The following is a 12,301-nucleotide window of genomic DNA, read 5'->3' on the forward strand; positions in this document are numbered from 1 at the left end:
TAATTTGACTATTTTTGAAAAACACAAGTCATGGTTGGTCAGTAATCTTAAAAATAGGCTTGATGGAGAAATGTGTAAATATTGAGATTCTGTTCTTTTCCATGGCTGTAAAAACGTCCCACCATGAGATCACTCGAAAGTTACTCAAGTCAGACCTGAACACGTTGCAAGAATGTCTGGAAAAGCGCAAACAAAGGCTTCATTGACACAGGGAGTGATCGCTGCTGTGGCAGTGTTTGGGCAGCAGCATGTCGCTGTTCTTTGACCCTCTGTCCAGCAGCCGGCTCCTCGCGCGAGCTCTGCGGAGGAATGGAGGGCGCGTCAGAGGTGTATCACCAACTGCAACTGATTAGGAAAGTCAACAAATAGCTCTTTCTCCCACCCAAGGGAGATTGCACATCATTTCTGGAAAGGAAATAAAACAATTGGGTTTCTCATTTATTAACCTGCGGCTTCTGTTATTAGTTTGAATGTACGCATGTGGTTTCCATTCGTCTTGACACTCGGATAGTTGTTCGGTAAAGTTATTCATATCGAAAGGATAGAGCTATGGAGGAAAGTTTGATTCAAAATGTTTTGCGCTTCTACGGTGAGAGCGGTTTGCTGTCCACAGGAAACCTGGAAAACTTTCTGCGCCTCATCACCAGCCGCCGCGCGCCGTCGGTCGATGCTGAGGCCAATCCGCTGAAGAACACCGAGGTAATGCACATGTGTCCCGTCTCACACACATCTGCCCGGTCGTCTCACTCTTTCTCCTAGGATTTTAACCATTTATATGAAAATGCAAGTGGAAAGGTTGTATATTTGTTTTGGCAAACAACGCTTTATCTATTAGAACAAACAAGTGAAAGTCACAAGTGAAAATACATATTTTGGATTAATCGCTTGAGGCTGCATGGTCAAATTTGTTGGAGAGCCTCAGCCGAATAAATATTAGTCTACCTTTTCAATGTGGAATTATTTTGGCTTTATGGAAGTCCTGACTTTTCTTATTTACTAACGGGAAGCACCCCTACCTGTTTGTATTTTATTTTATAGCAACATGGCTTAATTTGACAAAATTGAGGAAACTGCATCTTGATTCATTATAAGATTATATTATTTCAAGCACCCCTTTCTTTTTTTATAATTTGCAATAATTAGATTTTTTTTTTTAATCTGTAGGCTATATTTGGCGATGAGCATAATCTGATGTCCTACCGATGTGTTTTGTTTTACTTAATTTATAATATATATATATATATATATATATATATATATATATATATATATATATATATATATATATATATATATATATATATTATTGTGTGGATAATGTGTATTATGTATTTGTGCAGCGTTCTTTATATTATTGGTTTAGAAACCGAAAATTGTATATATATATTTTTAAATATTTACTTAATATCTGTCTAATTTAAATAAGAATAGTTATAGAAATAGAAAATAGAAAATATCTAGGTAACTGTTAAGAAAATGTATAGGTAATGTAACTCTGGCAACATAATTAATTGTTATATGGTTTCTTAAAAAATAAAGGTAATTATGTATATGAAAACGGGGTCTCTGAAAAGTTTGAAAACCGAATTAAATATGATTTTTATGTATAGAATTGTCACCAAAACGTATTTTGCATATCAAATGTAATAAATACATATATGTTTTTTTGTAGTGTTCTTCATTGTCAGAGCTGCTGTCTGCCTTTGGATTAAGCAACGCTTCAGCCGTCAGTCCCAGTGATCTGGAGATGATGTGTCCAGCTATTCTCAATCAGGTCCTGCTTCCTTCCTGCCCTTACAGCTCCCTCTCAAACCATAATGATTCTTCATCGTTACCTGATCACAAAGGTGAGTATGATTGCCACAAATGCCTTCACCTTGGTGGAAGCGACAATCAAATGTGCTGTATGGAGCCAGGAAAATACATTTTGAGTAATGAGGAGTAGGCAGAGTTTACAGTAAAATTTCTGGGGACCATATCAACTTTTTGATCAGTTTATCAGTGAGTTACAGATTGATTTCCTAGTATTTATTTTGGGTGTATGGTGTATTTAATTAACAAAGAAATACACACTTCTGTGTAATCATGGTTTTGCCCTTTTTGCTTTTGAATCATAATGGTTAAAAATGAATAATATTGTCATTCCACACATTACACACAGATTATTTTAGAGAACTAACGCTTTAACTGATAAGTGGATTTTCCATGACCCATCATCACATTGTTGATTCACTCATTTTGTTGAGGGACTTGAACTGTGCAGCATCAGTTTCTCATTTTACATTCAGAAAAAAACAGCCTTTGTCTGTTCCCATTTCATATGGTAATGATGTCCACACTAACAGACTGTACAAGAGATAGTATTTGACTTCACTGCATCCCAGTATCGAAACCTAATACACTTCCTGCATTAGGTTTCTGTGTTGGGATGCACTGAATTGTGAGAAACTGAAAATAAATATCTTTTCACTTCTTGAATTTAATTGTTGGGGAAAAATTTTGATATGCCTTAATATATGTAAATCTATTTCCTCCTTCCTGTAGTTTGGGGTTATGGTTTCCTGGCCGTGACCGTGATCAACTTGGCTGCTCTGTTGGGGTTATTTCTGGTGCCTTTGACTAAAAAAACATATTTTCCAAAAGTCTTGACGTATTTCATTGGATTGGCCATTGGGACACTGTTTTCAAATGCTGTACTGCAACTTATCCCAGAGGTAAGAATGAGTTGCAATGAGACTATGAGATGATATTTGAGAGATAAAATGGCTTACAAAGGTTTAGATGGGAAAATATGTAGCTCTAGGAGGGAAAACGTTATCAGACTGGCCAAAACCAGTCAGTTACTCAAATTAACTCTTATCTTTTTTTGCCAACTGAACAGGCCCTTGGCTTAGATCCTAAAGACGATAACTATGTGCTAAACGTAGTTGGGATTTTTGGTGGATTTTATATTTTGTTCTTCACTGAACGAGTTTTAAAGATGGTACTGAAAGCAGACCCAGAGGTAAGAGTTTGCATGTGTTTGGACATTATTCACTAGAACAGATCGAGCTGTTTTCAGGCCTAACTGAATGGTTCACCTCCACTGCAGTTGGGACACAGTCATTTCCCTCCCCTGCAGTCAGCTGACATCACCATCACTACCTTTAGCAATGACGCTGTCATAAACAACATCAGCGGTGACATCATCACAAACAACACCAATCATGAGATAAACTCTATCAATGAAAAGTCCAACAACCAAAGTGAGAGTCCAGCCATTGAACAGGTAACAATTCATTCGAATTTCTATGCATAATCAAACAAAAATAAACATGCAGGATTATCAATCATTAATGCTACACTGCTATTTCCCTGTTAGTAGCCAGTTAGTTTGTTTACCAGATCCTCCAGGAAATGTGCATGATTTCCTGATGTAGTGAAAGCACAATAAATATTCGATTAAAGATGAATGATTTACAGAAGCGCATTATTGATCTTGGACGTGGTTGTGTCAACTGCTGTTTGTTTACTTTGTGTCCTTTTGGTTCTCTCAGAAATGTTCACTCACCATCTAAAAATATTTTAACTATAAGGCCGTCCATACAGTCAAAGCACTTGAGTGTCACCACTATTTTTATACATATAACATATACCCGACTACACAAGTCAGAGTTTACTTATAATATCATATATATCAGAATACCACTTTAAAAACCACAATATATCTTTTGACTTTAACTCACAATGGCATTTTGTGTGGCATTTTTGGCTTTATTACCATAGGTCAGAATGATTAATCAATGTCTGTTTTCTTTTCAATTTGTGCAGAATGCATGCGTGTTATTTACTTGTCACTGGCTGAAAGGGGAGGGAATGTCTAATATAAAGACTGTGGCATGGATGATCACTGTCAGTGACGCTGTGCATAACTTCATCGACGGTCTGGCCATCGGAGCATCCTTCACTCTCTCTCTTCTCACTGGCTTCAGCACCTCTATTGCCATCTTCTGTGAAGAGTTCCCTCACGAGCTGGGTAAAACACAGACATAGAGACCTATCATAAAAATATATATATATTTTTTTACACAAAGTCAGATTTTCTTTATGTTTCTCTGTAGGTGATTTTGTGATTCTGTTGAACTCGGGCATGAGTGTTGGTCAGGCTGCATGTTTTAATCTGCTGTCAGCGATGTGCTGTTATCTGGGTCTTGCATTGGGGATCCTGCTGGGCAGGAGTTTTGCTCCAAATGCTATCTTTGCCATTGCTGGTGGGATGTTCCTCTATATCTCCCTTGCAGACATGGTAAGAAATCTCCTTATTGCGGTATATCTTGAATTTAATTGCAGTAATGACTGCCTGAATGTACATAATCCCACCCATTTAAAACATGCCCATGAAATATTGATTTCAGTTTAAATTCATTTATTGCTTTTATTATACCATAAAGATTCCACTAAGAAAAAAGGGTACTCTCTTTTAAGCCTGACCACAGTTCCTACAACATGTCATAATACATGTTTGAAATACATTTTAAAAGCCATTAAAATCTATTTCAGTTAGCTTATCAATACCTTATTAGACTGATAGCTTAGCTGATGCACCACGTTTACACACATCACAACAATCTTTAAATTAAGTGTTAAATAATAAGTGTATATCATAGTTGTTGTTGTTCTTATAATTAAATTAAATGTTATGGTAAATGTGAAGTCAAAGATAATTTATGTCACATTGTTTTTAATGCATTATGAAGCAATTATATACATATTTTAAATAATTATAGTTTGTGTGTACGTGGTACAGCTAATTGAAGATCAAATTTTGAGGGAGGACCTAATTTGTCACAACCTGGCCCAGCAATAAAGCAAACATGGCAACAATTTTACAGTAATTTAAAATAATCTAAGATCATTTTCACTGTAAGCACTACTAACTAAGTTGCATTTGAAAGAAAGAAGAACGAGCAAAGTCCGAGCTGTGATACTAGAAAAGGTAAAATTGTACCATTGTCATGGACAACAGTAAAAATTTTCCCCAAAATGCCACGACTGACCAATCAGAATCAAGTATTCCAGAGGGTTGGGTAAAAGCTTTCCTTAAATTTCTAATTACAATGTTTGCTGTTTTGACAGTTCCCAGAGATGAACAGTATCATGGCTACACATACCAAAGGTTATCGAGGAAAGATTGTGTTCTTCCTGATCCAAAATGCTGGGCTGCTCACCGGATTCACTGTAATTTTGCTTATTACCCTGTTCGCTGGTGATATCAATCTGGAGTGAGAAAGAAAGAAGCGAATGAAAGTGAGAAACAAAGAACAATTGTTTTCAGTGCCAGAAACCAAAAACTTGAGACAGACACTGTTGTTTTTGCAGTTTGTATGTTAGACTAGTACTGTATTTGCTATTGGGGAAAACATAACACAATCATATGGTCCTGGAGTACATGATTTTTATTACACTGTTTAATGAGATTTTGTTGTTGTACTGATGTGAGTGTTAGTGTGTGATGTGAAAAGGCAACAATACTCTGCTGTGTGAAGAGGAATTCCTCAGTGGCAGTGACAGCCTTGCACTGAGTCTCTGAGCAGCTTTGTCATCCAAATGTCACCTTTTGAGTGAGACTGTATCATGTTCACACAGTCTCTAACCAAAGGAAATGGAAGAGAAGATAACTGCTGTGTGCTTTTGTGTGTCTTTTCTACAGCTGGTTTCATTGGGGGGGGTAATGTGTGAATTTAAACCTTTCATTCCTTTCCATTGAGTCAGAACAAGGTCTTGGATACAAAATGTATTTTACCCAATGTATTAAAAAAAAAAAAAAAAAAAAAAAAAACTTTCATTGTTTTTGAAAAAGGTATTTATTTAAATCATTCATCTCTCTAGTTTGTTTTCTTCTTTATGTTTTTCCCCCACTGTCACCCTTAGCTCACTAGCTATATATGCCATAATTTTATGTAAAACTGCTTTTAATTATACTTATGAAAAGAATTGTATAAATACATATGAATTGAACTAAATATGTTTCTCCTAAATTCTAACATTAGACAGAAAATGTTGAGAATCTAATTTTTACACAAAGTATAAGTTTTTTCAGATAATATTTAAATAATTGTTTGCTGTAGAACTGACATGTTAAAGCTAATATGCTCTCTGTAAGGTTTTTCATACATAGTATTCTATATATCGCTTAAAGTTTTATATTCTTTATTTAAATTTAATGCAGTTTGCTTTAGGAATGTTACTTTTGCCATTTCCCTTTCAATAGCAGTATTAAAATTTTTCTTTAAAAATAAATAATACAATAAGCAATTTAATGCCAATATAACACAAAGTATAGTGTTAAAATTATACATTAATCAATATTCATTAATTAGTTATGCCATTACATCCATGATGTGGGAACACATCATGACAATCCGTGATGAGGAATCATGACATATACTGTACATTATGAATCAATATATAACTTTGAAATTCACACAGAATTCCTACAATTCATCGCAATAATGTACATTTCACCAAACACCTAGAGCCACTCGTTATATACTTGGATACTTCAGTTTAGTTTTTCTATACACACTGACTTCCTGATAAGAGATAGCAGAGGGGCACAAATGTAACAATCATGAAAACTGTTGTTACTGATAAGGGCACCAGGACAAACAGGAAGTTTGTAGATGTAGATGTTTGTAATTATCTAGCAGCAGAAGAACATGGGCCAAGTGGTGAAGCAATGTATGAACTGAAATCATTGCAGGTATAGTTAGATTAAACAGTTATCATCTTGTGTCAGTACACTTTTGGAAATGGTTTCAAATGCAGTGTGAATAGGAGTGAACCAGAGTCAATGATAGAGCAACGAACTGGTCAGCAGCTGAACTTTGAATCATTTATAATGTGTGCTGGAAGTAAAACTAAGTGATACAGATCACAAACCATCAATCATTTCTGTGGTGATAGGGCTTTTGGTTACCAACCCGGACTTTAAATAAATATTGTATGATCTTTTTTATTCTAATATGGAGACCTATTTTTTTTTTATTCCTTGTCTTTTATAAATCTACTCTAGACATACAACTACTTTGCTTTCTCTGTGTCGATTTATGTCTAGGGCAATAATGACAGAGTCATTGTAAGTTTCTGCTTGAGCTGCAGACTATTATTTTATATCCCCGATGATAGTTTCTGTCCGTTCGATGGCGCTAGTGCTCCTTTGCAGTACACTGCCAGATTATACAAATCTCAATTCACATTTTAATTAAATGAACCCCCTTGTGACTGTCTAAATAATTTAAAAACGTGTTTTGATCATCAATCTGTCTTTTCGGCCACTTTTAGGCATAAGCGTTATTAGCAGTTGTTGATCATATTAAAACAAAACAGCTATCACACTGACTGAACACTGACTCATAAACACATATTAATGAAATCGGACTTTAACTCAAAACCTTGCGATCCATAAATAAGTTTTTAAAACGGCATAATTTGGGCAACTGCACGTAAGTTCCCTGAAAATCCATTTTTAATACATATTTTACATATACATTCACGACAATATCTTAATACTTAATAAGAAAGAAAGAAAGAAGGAAAAAAAATAAAACTCTTCCTCCTCTCCAGTGGATGGCGATAATGCTTCCTCTCAAACTGTCAAAATTTGAAAGAGAAGAAGAAACGTAGGAACAAACAAAGTAACGCATTAATTTTAGTAGGATCATTCACAGTACAGGTATGATAATTTTATATTATTTGTTTTAAAATGAACGAATATGTGGGGGTGCATATTTCATTTCGCATTTATTTAAATGCATATTGTTACAGTTGATATTCCCTGCCATAGTAAATAAAGCTCTAAACACTTCCGTAAACACTCAAATACCTTAAATATTTCCTCACAGGCTGCCCGCAGTCGTGTAAAGGTCAGTAATCTGGAAATCTCGTCTTATCAAGGTCGAGGCGTGCGGGTAATCGAGAAATTTGCTGTGAGTTTCTGTTTCACTATATAATTCTGTGTCTAAACTTTTAGGCTAGCAAAGTGAGATACTATTTACCTAATGTTTTTTTTATTTATTTAAAGTACATGCAAAATATGTTATGCATGTAAATGCACATGTATAACTTAAATCGTTATCTAGATCTGAAATGGTATCTGTTTACTTACAAAACATGATAATGATAAGAAAGGTAATAAGATTTAGTTAGTCTTTAGCTTGCAGTGTAATTATTTGTAATGTCATGCTTGATTTGAAGGTCATGGCTGAGGTGCAGATTCGTCTTTATCAGGAGGAAGATCATGAAGAAGTAAAGGAGGTTTTTACTCTCGGGATGAGCGAGCACATCCCATCGTCCTGCATGCACGTTCTCAAACAGCCCCTAGCGCAGATGTTTCTGGGATGTGTGTTTTGCGCTTTACTGACCAGCTCAATGTCCATTCTGTTACCTGTGTTAGCGGTCACGCTGCTTTTGGCTGCAGGCAGGCAGAGTGTGAGTTATATGTTCACTAAGTACATCCAGACCTGCCTTGAGCAAGATCTCAGACACATTCAGCAGACCTACATGGATCCACCTAACGCCTGCTTCTGGGTGGCTGAGAGCCAGGGCCGTGTCGTGGGTACAGTAGCATGTCTGCCTGCCGAGAAAGACCAGAACTTCCTGGAACTGAAGCGGATGTCAGTTAAGAAGACTCACCGTGGACAAGGCATCGCCAAAGCGCTCTGCCGCACAGTCGCTGACTTCGCTCGTGAGCGTGGTTTTCGAGGAGTACTGCTTCACACGTCGGTGGTCCAGACAGATGCACAGAAGCTTTATGAGCACATGGGCTACCAGAAGATCAGCGAATTTAGTGCTCCGGATGCAATTGCCAAGCTGACTAACTTCAGACTGATGGAGTACCAGCTCATCCTCAAACAGCATTGCAACTGAGATTGAGATGTCCATCTAATGAAGCACACCACTATCATCATTTGTCTGTTTCTTCTTCAAATCATCAACCTTTATAAAAAGGGGAACTTTTCTTTTATAAGAAATTGTTCATTAAAAAAAAAAAAGAAAAAAAAGGCTGATTTGGGATTGTTCATCCATAACAGAAAATTCAGTAATCATTTACTTACCATTTGCATGTCATTCCAAACCTGTATCTCTTTTGTTTATCTTATAACCCTCTTTGATTTCATGAAAGATTTCATTATTTGGTTTTGGAGATTGACCAAAGTTGTATGGATTTGGAAATACATGATGGTGAGTAAATGATGACAGAATATACATTTCTGGGTAAATGATCCATTTAAAAACCTCGAATAAAAGGTCCAGATCTTGTCCTGTCAGAATTTTCATCTCACCACTTAAACCAGAAGCATTTCTGTAGTCTGTAGCCCTTGAGATTATGTTGGTTCAGAACATTTCTATTTATTTATTAATAGCCTGTCCATTTCTATGTCTCTGAAAAACAGTTGATTCCTGTAAGTATTTGCATTTTGTCGATGAGAGGCATGAGATGTAAATTCTTAGAAATTTTCATATGGTGTTACATTTCCACCTCCGGGGCATTGAAGTTGATTACAATGGCAGTGAGAATGTGAAAATGACTAATCGATATTATTAGTTTAAGCTTATTAGCAAAATAACAGAATCATCATCACTAATTTTACTATGTAGATGATTATTTTCCATTCTCTGTTTTTAATTTAGGAAAGAATGTAAAATGTGATTGTCCTGTGATTGAATGTTTTAATAACTCTAATAATGAATAATCTGGATTCAGTATTTGATAGCACCTGGATAAAGTTGTTTGTTCTAATAAATCCAAATGTTTTTTCTTGTAATAACTTAAATACATAAAAACTTTTTTGAATGAACTGCTTTCGTGTTTTGATTATAAACATTATTAATTCATAGATTAGTTAGTTTTATCATCCTGATTTGCTTTGTGTTCAGGTTTGATTAACTCAGTGAGTCCAATCAGTGGTCTGAAGATCATATGGAAAGTGTCACACTCAGTCCTCTGAATTGAAAAATCATCTAATGATGTAGCTCAGATATTTAATTATCTTATGTAATAATGTTATACCAAATAACTGCATTTCTGGACAACATTTAGCACTGTGGGCTGTGAATAACACTTCAAGCAGGAGAAGCCTGTGTAACGAAAAGCTTAAAAAAAACTATATATTTACATTTAGTCATTTAGTAGACGCTTTTATCCAAATCAACTTACAAATGAGGACAATGGATGCAATCAAAAACAACAAAAGAGCAATGATATAAAAGTGCTATGACAAATCTCAGTTAGGTTTATACGCAGAACACGTAGCAAGGGAATTTAAATAATATAATAAATAAAAATAAAACAGAATAGAAAAAGCATAGAGCAAGCTAGTGTTAGAAGTCATTTATTTCAATATAATAAATGAAAAGAGAATAGAATACAAAAAGATTAGAAAGGTAGTTAGATTTTTTTTTAACAATAGAATTAGAATAGAGTGTTAGAGTTAGAGTGTCAAATAAAGATGGAAGAGATGGGTTTTAGCCAATTCTTGAAGATGGCTAAGGACTCAGCTGCTCAGATTGAGTTGGGGAGGTCATTCCACCAGGAGGGAACATTTAATTTAAAAGTCTGTAAAAGTGACTTTGTGCTTCTTTGGGATGGCACAATCAAGCGAAGTTCACTTCTAGAGGACACATAAATAAGTAATACAGTTAGATAAATGGGTGCAGAGCCAGCGGTGGTTTTGTATGCAAACATCAATGCCTTGAATTTTATGCAAGCAGCTATTGGTAGCATATATATATTTTATATTTGATATATATTTATATAATATAAATATATAATATATATCAATATATATTATATATTTCATATAATGCATTTTCTTATGCATTTAGGTGCATTAGCTTTCTAAAATGTTCTCAGACTAAAAAGGCACTTTCTTTATTGTGATATATATCTTCTGCTTTTCTCACAATCCCATTTGAACCTCAGTCCTAAAGCCTTGATGCTGTGGTATCAGATCCGTGAGTCTCAGGATGCAGATTACTCTGCTGTGAGGACGATATACTCCACTGGGGTCGGATCGCATGTTTGAACTGTATCTTCTGACATTGAAACAACCATGGATTCCAGCTATGCTGTGTCTTCTCACTTATATCCTCTCCGGCTTGATCCTGACATGCATGTTGTATGTTGGAGGGGTTATGCCAGCTTCTCGGCTGGCAGTGCAGTATATTTTTGAGCAGGGGATTCAGCTTGGGCTCCGAGAGGATCTGTTGGACATCAGGAACTCCTTCATGCAGCCTGGAAGCAGGAGCTGCTTTTGTGTTGCAGAACTGAAAGGGTCTATTGTCGGGACGGTGGGCATTTTGCCCTGTGAGGAGGAGCCAGGTGCTTGGGAACTAAAAAGGATTTCTGTGAAAAAGTAGTCTTTGTAAAACTGCTTTGGAATTTGTTGCCAGACATAATGTGAAGAGAGTGGTGCTTTTCACCTCCAAACTGATGCTCATAAGCTGTATGACAGCATTGGGTTTGAAAAGGAGAAGGAAGGAGTTAGTTTGGCCATCACTCCTGGCCAGGCTGATCAATTTCATGGTGTTTAAATATGTACACAGAAATGGTGGTGTCATGTCATGCTAGAATTTTTTTTTTTTTAAGTTTTCCATGATCTGTCAAATGGAGTAAAAACATTTGCCAAAATGTTTAATTTTATATCAGATAAACATCATTCTAAAATAAACAGGGGTTTCACAACGAGAAAATCAGATGATATAGTGTTTTTTTATATCCCATTATTTTTTTAAATCTTATTTAACGATTAGGCACTAATCACGTTTTGTTATAAGATTATATTTTTATGATAAAAAAAAAATACCATTATGCAAAGTCAGAGGGGACTGAAAATATCTGAAAACATCACAATAATCACACAACTAAGAATATTGTTTTCAAACTCGCAATTTTTCATTTGACTTAGCATTGATGCAGTCGAGTCGTGTGGGTTTTTGTGATGCTTTTATCAATTTTTTTTTTATCAATATTACTTAATACAGGTGAAAATTTTTTGGGGTGACCTATTCGTTGAAATTAATTTAAGATAAATAAATACATCTACAGCTCTAGCTGTAATTACAATCCTGTTACTGGCAGGCTGCTTAATCAGGTTTTTAGATTAGCTCTTTAGAAATGTCATCAGTTTAGTCAAGCGACCTTTCACTGAGGCTGTCATAGCTTGAAAGCGTTTCAGACACTATTTTGTAGACTACCCTTCTCCAGGTAAACACGTACCCCTCCCGTCGTCTCAAGAGAGGCGCGCTCCCGCGGTGTGTG

General features: G+C 35.6%; 3 protein-coding genes and 1 long non-coding RNA gene across 5 annotated transcripts; 3 read left to right on the forward strand and 1 right to left on the reverse strand.

Annotated features, from left to right (window-relative positions):
* The first annotated feature begins 81 nt into the window (after positions 1–81).
* Positions 82–5,990, forward strand: slc39a8 (solute carrier family 39 member 8). Its single transcript, XM_052571827.1, has 8 exons — positions 82–699; positions 1,673–1,847; positions 2,545–2,714; positions 2,882–3,004; positions 3,092–3,268; positions 3,811–4,015; positions 4,101–4,285; positions 5,116–5,990. The coding sequence occupies exons 1-8, from the start codon at positions 550–552 to the stop codon at positions 5,263–5,265; spliced, it is 1,335 nt and encodes a 444-aa protein (XP_052427787.1). The 5' UTR covers positions 82–549; the 3' UTR covers positions 5,266–5,990.
* Positions 3,866–7,978, reverse strand: LOC127969744 (uncharacterized). Its single transcript, XR_008156337.1, has 3 exons — positions 7,865–7,978; positions 5,151–5,256; positions 3,866–4,011 (listed from the first exon to the last, which is right to left on the reverse strand). It is a non-coding gene; the product is annotated as an uncharacterized LOC127969744 (long non-coding RNA).
* On the forward strand, positions 7,631–9,839 carry nat8 (N-acetyltransferase 8). 2 transcript variants are annotated; one of them, XM_052571828.1, is made up of 3 exons: positions 7,631–7,714; positions 7,884–7,967; positions 8,236–9,839. In XM_052571828.1, the coding sequence occupies exon 3, from the start codon at positions 8,239–8,241 to the stop codon at positions 8,905–8,907; it is 669 nt and encodes a 222-aa protein (XP_052427788.1). In that variant the 5' UTR covers positions 7,631–7,714; positions 7,884–7,967; positions 8,236–8,238; the 3' UTR covers positions 8,908–9,839. The 2 variants fall into 2 exon arrangements, with proteins under 2 accessions (XP_052427788.1, XP_052427789.1); XM_052571829.1 differs by lacking the exon at positions 7,884–7,967 and having other exon boundaries at positions 7,659–7,714.
* A 1,137-nt stretch (positions 9,840–10,976) lies between these two features.
* On the forward strand, positions 10,977–11,611 carry LOC127970473 (probable N-acetyltransferase camello). The gene is given in 5 exon segments (XM_052573068.1): positions 10,977–11,071; positions 11,073–11,396; positions 11,398–11,462; positions 11,465–11,505; positions 11,507–11,611. Coding segments are annotated over 5 exon segments (630 nt in total).
* Positions 11,612–12,301: the final 690 nt, after the last annotated feature.

This window comes from Carassius gibelio, chromosome B13 (genome assembly GCF_023724105.1).
Source record: "Carassius gibelio isolate Cgi1373 ecotype wild population from Czech Republic chromosome B13, carGib1.2-hapl.c, whole genome shotgun sequence".
Taxonomy (NCBI): domain Eukaryota; kingdom Metazoa; phylum Chordata; class Actinopteri; order Cypriniformes; family Cyprinidae; genus Carassius; species Carassius gibelio.

Bases quoted from the DNA above. Each gene is read 5' to 3' on its own strand.
- slc39a8 (XM_052571827.1), top strand. From the start codon at position 550: ATGGAGGAAAGTTTGATTCAAAATGTTTTGCGCTTCTACGGTGAGAGC. The intron at 1,848-2,544 runs GTGAGTATGATT...TCCTTCCTGTAG, and splicing joins ATCGTTACCTGATCACAAAG to TTTGGGGTTATGGTTTCCTG. The intron at 4,016-4,100 runs GTAAAACACAGA...GTTTCTCTGTAG, and splicing joins AGAGTTCCCTCACGAGCTGG to GTGATTTTGTGATTCTGTTG.
- nat8 (XM_052571828.1), top strand. From the start codon at position 8,239: ATGGCTGAGGTGCAGATTCGTCTTTATCAGGAGGAAGATCATGAAGAA.